The 7846-nt window shown below is 40.3% G+C and overlaps 1 protein-coding gene across 1 annotated transcript in view; it reads right to left on the bottom strand.

Annotated features, from left to right (window-relative positions):
* Positions 1–2281: 2281 nt before the first annotated feature.
* The window catches only part of SNX14 (sorting nexin 14), a 57493-nt gene continuing 51928 nt past the window's right edge, over positions 2282–7846 (bottom strand). Inside the window, exons 27-29 of the mRNA XM_009282701.1 lie at positions 7172–7263; positions 6960–7016; positions 2282–3349 (exon numbers count right to left, since the gene is read on the bottom strand). Of these exons, the coding sequence (XP_009280976.1) occupies positions 3311–3349; positions 6960–7016; positions 7172–7263 (188 nt within the window). The 3' untranslated portion in view covers positions 2282–3310. The remainder of the gene's footprint in view (positions 3350–6959; positions 7017–7171; positions 7264–7846) is intronic.

The raw sequence follows: 7846 nt of genomic DNA, 5'->3' as shown, positions 1-7846 counted from the left end.
TAAAATGAATGAGTGTTTAGGTTTCTGCACGTCGTCAGTAAACGGCACAAGCAATCGTCTTTAATCTGGTAGTCACTGAAGCACACTGTGCAGAATGAGCGGGCAGAATTCACGACTTCTCTTAGTTTGAATCAGCAGGTACCCACAATTCAGTTTGAGGTTTCAAGCAGCAAAGTTCCAGTGAATACTAATGCTCCATCATGAAACAACCACTCACCGAAATGGGGTATTTTTATTTTTTCAAATTCTTTTAGCTTCTTTAGATAGTGAGTCGATTAAGAATCTGATTCCAGTAATGTAAACCAGCTTCTAGAAATAGATTTATTAAAGGTATATATACACCTTCCTTTGATCTACACTCAGGGTTAAAGCTTTCAATTGAATAATTCTACCTTCCTTCCAGTCATATTTATCATACCTACACCAATGCCCGAAAGAGCTGGATTAAACTCCGTGTCATTGAAAGCATGAGGTCCATTTATATGCAATTAAAAAAAGTTTTTCCATTTTACTTTTGTAGATGCAGCATCTCACTTACGTTTTCCACTAATAAAGGATGCAATGAAAGCTTGATTTGATTTTGATCAATTTTAACAAATTGAGTAGGTACACACTTCACTAATTAATATGACCAGTTTGGGGACTGCATCTAGAGCGAGAACACAATCTATGATTATGTTTCATATCAACATGCTCAATTTTACACCTTTTTTCCCCAAGACCAAAGCGCAGGACTCCTGGCCGTTACTCTCTATCAGCAATGTTCAGAGAGAACGTCGGATACACGCGTCGACTCCTGCAGCACTGTGGCAGCCTTTGGAAGTCGCCCAGTAATGGGGCTTTTTACAGCATTCCCTGGCTTTATCATAATTGTGATCAAAAGCCCATCTCCTCTAAGGGAAGGCTGCATTTAAAAAAAATATACAGTTGTAAGAGAGAGGCTAATGAGCATAAATTCAGAAATCAGCTTAAATGTCAAGTCTACATTTCTGACACTTTACCAAGAAGTGATTGCTTATAAATGAGTGCAAACGATTTTTTTTTTTTTTTTTTAAAGATTGTTCACATTTGGAATTTTGACATCAACGTGTTTCCATATTGTTTACTGCTGTATTAAACTGATTCCTAGTGTTTTGAATAAACCTGCTTTGTTTTTCTGGAAAGCGCACTACACTCTTTTTCAGACCCAAGCTGCTCGCCTCTTAAATTCACTGCACCTGCAGATTTCGAGGAGAAGGTGCACGAAGACAAACATTCAGTATGTTTAAATTTCAAGACCTCATTAGTTTCCACATAAATTCAAGGGTTGCGCGTGAAAAGATCTGGAGTACACAGCTGCATTGGGTAAGCTGCGTTAGAACAGGGAGACAAACAACAACGGACCTTGACACGCTGCTAGTTATAACACGGCATTGATGATTCGTCAATACCAGCCCCTGAAGTTAGTAGTTTACAGAATGGTCTTCCCCAAATCAACGTAAAACCAGTAACAGGGAGTGCGCTTACGGACCGAGCTGTACCTGCACGCCAGTTTTTAAAGAGTTACGATGACTCCTTCGGCATATCCAGAGAGAAATAACACTTCACCTTCTTCTGACAAACAGAAGGAAAAGGTACGCAAAAGTAATACAGATACAATGCAAACTGTATTGACAGAAAACACGAATACTGCATTAGATTGGTTGGTTTATAAAAGGAGAAAACGGGTGTTGTCTGAAAAGAAAAACTGAGGAACGCCTATTCAAAGATCTCTGTATTGTTCTGTGAGTAAAACTTGTTAAAAATCCACGCATGAAAGTCCTTTTCAAAGTCTCTTTTATAAAGGCTGGGCCAACAAATTAAGATTTACAGGAAAAATCTTCCACATATTTTTATACTAATAAATTTTTAGAAAATGCTATGAACAGACTCACATCCTCTTTTCTAAGCCTGTAGAGAGGATGTTGGAAAAAACCCGACCAACCCAGATAAGAAATCGCAGAAAAATAAAGGCTAAGGTAAAAGTCAAAACCACTTTTCGCACCCATTATTATTTTAAGAGTGCTTTAGATTTGAAGGTCAGATATTAAATAAACTAAATTACACACATGATTTTCCATGCTTGCGGAAAGCATGAAGGCCAAAGATAGTTCTGAGATTATTTGTCTGCAATAGATTCAATCATGTAATTTTGTTTTTAAAAAAATCAGTAAGATTTGTTAAGACAGTTAAAAATAACTTCATGGGAGCATTCTACAACTTCTCCCAAACAATTTTTCTATTAGAGAGAAATAACACTTCACCTTCTTTTGACAAACAGAAGGAAAAGGTACGCAAAAGTAATACAGATACAATGCAAACTGTATTGACAGAAAACACGAATACTGCATTAGATTGGTTGGTTTATAAAAGGAGAAAACGGGTGTTGTCTGAAAAGAAAAACTGAGGAACGCCTATTCAAAGATCTCTGTATTGTTCTGTGAGTAAAACTTGTTAAAAATCCACGCATGAAAGTCCTTTTCAAAGTCTCTTTTATAAAGGCTGGGCCAACAAATTAAGATTTACAGGAAAAATCTTCCACATATTTTTATACTAATAAATTTTTAGAAAATGCTATGAACAGACTCACATCCTCTTTTCTAAGCCTGTAGAGAGGATGTTGGAAAAAACCCGACCAACCCAGATAAGAAATCGCAGAAAAATAAAGGCTAAGGTAAAAGTCAAAACCACTTTTCGCACCCATTATTATTTTAAGAGTGCTTTAGATTTGAAGGTCAGATATTAAATAAACTAAATTACACACATGATTTTCCATGCTTGCGGAAAGCATGAAGGCCAAAGATAGTTCTGAGATTATTTGTCTGCAATAGATTCAATCATGTAATTTTGTTTTTAAAAAAATCAGTAAGATTTGTTAAGACAGTTAAAAATAACTTCATGGGAGCATTCTACAACTTCTCCCAAACAACTTTTCTACGTATCCTTTAAGGAAGACAACAGTAATTGCTCTTTTAGCAAAGCATACGTTGGCTGGTCTCCCAGCTGCCTTATTTTATGTCATCCTGTAATTTCACACGCAGAGATTTTGGGGAAATTAATTCGACTTTTACTGATAACAGCTAAAACAAATTTTAAATAAAAAGTACAGATATATTCTTTACTTATAGTTGGTATTAAACTTTGATGTCTTTATTGCATAAAGAGATTTTTTTAGAACTTAAATTTTATGTTATTTACAAGAAAATATACAATGCAAGGTTAAAATGTCACATGTCCATTACAATAGTGCACAGCGGGTGTTTCTACTGGGTGTCCAGCAAGGTCCCTGCATTCACATCCAACATGACACAGAGCTAGCTTCCTTCGGACCCTGCCAAACAGTCATAGAGAAGAAAAAAAAAAAAAAATCACTTTTTAAGTATGTAGATATGCATTTTCATATAAATGACTGAACTAAGCTGCAACGATTAATGGTATTTGAAAACATCCACTTGAAACCAGAGTTAAGAGAAAGGAAGGCTACTGCTCTCAGGCTTTTAATACTACTTCTCAAAACAGGTACTTTCTTCTTTCTCTGGAAGTTCTCACCTCCCCCATTCCTAACTGCTAAATACAATATTCTTAAGACAGCAATTTTCTGCTCTGGAAATGGCACTGGCAAGATATTTTTTCAACTGGATTTCTTTCCTTCCTTTGCTAGGAATGCTGCTTCTCTCTCAGCTGTCCCTTTTCCTTCTATCCTGTCTGACAGAGTTCCAAGGGGCTGGCTGTACATTGTATCAAAGGCAAAACTCCTATGTTAGGTGTTTTTCAGCTCGTATCCTTAGAACTTGTTCACTTACGCGTGCTGCCACTAAACACAGCTTATCTGAAGTGATCCAGTATATATCCGCATTGGTACGTGTAGCAGGATATACCTTCAAGATATCAGATCTCAGGAGCGGGAAGCAGACGGACATCCCCGCTAACGAAAATATTCCCATTTCTCCCATGGCTGTTTCCCCTGCTGAAGAAGGGGTGCTCAAAGCAAAACTTCCAGGATGCTCAGTTTTCCCTTTAAATGCTGACCGACTGAACTGAAATATTTTTCTGTTCTTCACTGTAACTACAAACACATTTTGGTATCAAGCAACTCAAAAAGGACTAATCTCTGCTGACGAGAGAGAACAGTCACTGGAGTGTTACCACCCCCACCCCCAGTATAACTAAGAACCAGTCATTACTTTTATACTTGCCCATTACAATCGTTTGGAGGAAACAATTCTTCTCCCAAATGGCTTCACAGTCAGTTTGCAGTGATTTGAGGGAATTGGTTTTTTTGTTTGTTTAGGGCTCCAGATGAAAACCGCTGCCCTCTGCCCATCCCCTCTCCACCTTGCTTTTCCCTTCTCATAGTGACCCCTCCCTCAGCTGCCTCACTCAGTCCATCACAGTCCTAGTACACTCACAACCAGGTCCCACTGTCAAACATCACCACAGAAGCAGTACTTCGTTTCTGTATTTCTCTTGGTACATCCAAAATAGGAAAATGGCTGAAGTTCCTGGTTGGAGTATTTTCTCTCCCTTTCCTCTATCGAAATCTGGGCCAATGACTTCCCTCGCTCTGCTCCCATCAGCTTCAGTCACAGGGGACAGGGGGAGCCCAGGCCTCAACTCTGCTGTTTCACCAAGACCAACAGTAGCATTAGAGGTCCCTCCTCTGCAGGTGGTTTTTTGAAACGCTGCAGAGCAGTCAGGCAGTGTCACAGTTACACAGAACAAAAGGATGGATTAAGAAGTTGTACGAACCATAATCTTGATTTAAATTAAATAATCTCTTCTTGATTTGTTTTCAAAGAAAAAAATATTTCACCCCATTAAATATACACACTGTTATAGAATCACAGCATGGGTGGGGTTAGAAGGTGCCTCTGGAGGTCATCTGGTCCAAACCTCAAGCAGGGCCACCTAGAGCTGGTTGTCCAGGACCATGCCCAGATGGCTTTTGAATATCTCCGAGGATGGACACTCCACAGCCTCTCTGGGTAACCTGTGACAGTGCTCAGTCACCCTCACAGTGGAAAAAAAAGTGTTTCCTGAGGGAACCTCCCGTGTTTCAGTTTGTGCCCATTGCCTCTGGTCCTGTCAACTGGGCACCACTGAAAAGAGCCTGGCTCCGTCCTCTTTGCGCCCTCCCTGCAGGTGTTTATATACATTAATAAGATCCTCTGAGCCATCTCTTTTCTAGGCTGAACAGTCCCAGCTCTCTCAGTCTTTCCTCGTAGGAGAGATGTTCCAGTCCCTTCATCATCTTCATGGCCCTTCACCGGGTCCTCTCCAGTATGCCCACATCTCTCTTGCACTGAGGGCTCCAGAGCTGGACGCAATACTCCAGGTGTGACCTCACCCGTGCTGAGTAGAGGGGCAGCATCGCCTCCCTCGACCTGCTGGTAACTCTCCTCCTAATGCAGCCCAGGATACCGTTAGCCTTCTTGGTGGCAAGGGCACTGTGTGGCTGGCTCACGGTCAACTTGGTGTCCACCAGGACCCCCAGGTCCTTTTCTGCAAAGCTGCTTTCCAGCTGGGCAGCCCCCTATATATACTGGTGCCTGGGGTTGTTCCTCCCCAGGTGCAGGACTTTGCACTTCCCTTTCTGAAGTTCATGAGATTCCTGTCAGCCCATTTCTCCAGCCTGTCGAGGTCCCTCTGGATGGCAGCACGACCCTCTGGTTTATCAGCCACTTCTTCCAGTTTTGTGCCAGCAGCAGCAGCCTTGCACTCTGCCCCATCATCCAGATCATTGATGAAGATGTTGAACAGGACTGGACCCAGAACTGACCCCCTAGGATACCTCTCTCTGGCATCCAACTAGACTTCATTCCACTGATCACCACCCTCTGGGCCCGACCAGTGCTTTAAAGACTATTTAAATGCTTAACACACAAAGCCTTGAGTTTTTTTCAGCATCAACTGAAGAAAGACTAATGCTCCTATATATGTATTATTAGCTGCTGAGATACGAAAACAGTTCAGTGGAATAAAACAGCAGGGCTAAGTCAGGTCTTTTTTGCAGCACACAAGTCTCCAGGCTACTTCCTCATTCCCTTGGCTGGCCAGGTCTTCTTTTGTTTGTTTTTAACTGTTTGAACGCTGATGTGAGGAGGCCAGCTACAGAGCTGATGCACAGAGTAGGTTAGACTTGCTAAGCTGATCTTATTTCAGTGAAAACAATGGAAAGTGCCCTGGCTTGTTCTGACATCTATCATTTGTTTCTGTTCATCATGCAAAACAAAACACTGCTGGCACTCCACAGTTCTCAAACACAGGGTTCATGCAACGAACATCTATTGTAAGTGAGGGGGTTTTTTAATTTGTTTGTTTTATATCTAGTTAACTAGCTAAGATCTGTCTACCATGAAGACCAAACTATAAAATTACTCTGTAAAACTCTGTGGAGGTTTTATATACATACGTACAAATGTATCAGATGGATCACAAACCTCATGATATGCATTTACATAGAATTCGCACAACACAAAATGCTTTCTCCTTTATCTGGATAGTTGGAGTTAACATTGCAGTGACCAAACTAGAGGTAAGAAACCCTCCTGCCAAATATTCTCAAGAAAAATGCTGAAGCTCAACCTGAGCTCTGCGTGCAGAATTCACTTCCTAAATCGGGAAATGCATAAAATAGAGTGGAGACAATCAATCAAAAAGAAAGGCACAGAGATCCCGACCGCGATTGCTCTGTCCAGTTCTACTGAAAGGCAGCTCTGACTTGCTGTATGCTAGACAAATGGGCCTAAACCTTGGAAAGAGCTCATTAACAAAAATGTAAATAATCCAGATTTCGATGATTTCAACACATTAGTAAAATACAGATTTTCCCCCAAATTTAAAATTAGTATTACAAGGGAACAACAGCAAAAATGCACCAACGACCAGACTCGCTAGCAGCTCGAAGAATTCTGCAGCTCTTGAACGGAGTTAGCACATACCTTACTCAACTCCGGAAAGAGTTCTTGAATCCCAATGTCCAGCAGAACATAAGTCAACTAAAAGAAAATAAAGAAAATTAAGAACACTCCAAAGCAACACTACTGCTTTTTATTTTTAACTCTGAATTAGAGCTCACTCCTCTGCTATAGCCATACATTCACTTCAGGAAAACCTGTTCCAAAAGGCAAGTTTCTCACGTGTTGCAAGTTACCTGTTTGTTGAGCACTGGTTGCTGCATTCCATCAAACAGAAGCCTGATGCCTTCATATTTAGCCTCCTCCCCAATGCACTTGCCTATTATTTCTAGAACAGATACCAACAACAAATACACAAGTCATTAGGAAGCACCGCAGAACAGCTATACAATACAGTTATAGAAGTCCAGTAATTAAAAAAAAAAGTTTAAATTAAAGAAGGACTTCAAATTTTATCCATCTAAAGTGGTAAATGGAAAAAACCCCACTCCTTTGGTTCCTCCTTGTTTCCTCCCTTTCCTTCAGGGCTGCACACCTAAATCATTATTACACTTTTTATAATATCAATGTATTGTCCTAATGTATTGTTTAATAAGCCACAAGCTGAAATTTTTCAATCACTTTCTGAATAACCTAGAAAATGGGCCACTCTTCCCTAGTTTATACAGTGTAAGGAGAGCTCAGATTTATCTTCTGGCTTCATGGTGTGCCTTTTTTAACCCAGTTTTCATCTGGATAAAATACAAACCATAGGAACATTCTAAAGATGAAGAAATTATGGTATTAAGTACTGTCCTGGTTTCGGCAGGGATAGAGTTAGTTTCCTTCCCAGTAGCTGGCACAGTGCTGTGTTTTGGATTTGGGATGAGAACAATGTTGATAACGCACCGATGTTTTAGTTGTTGCTAGGT

This window comes from Aptenodytes forsteri, unplaced genomic scaffold (genome assembly GCF_000699145.1).
Source record: "Aptenodytes forsteri isolate BGI_AS27 unplaced genomic scaffold, ASM69914v1 Scaffold245, whole genome shotgun sequence".
NCBI lineage: Eukaryota > Metazoa > Chordata > Aves > Sphenisciformes > Spheniscidae > Aptenodytes > Aptenodytes forsteri.
The sequence above is the reverse complement of the archived record's forward strand: the minus strand, read 5'-3'. Positions and strand labels throughout refer to the sequence as shown.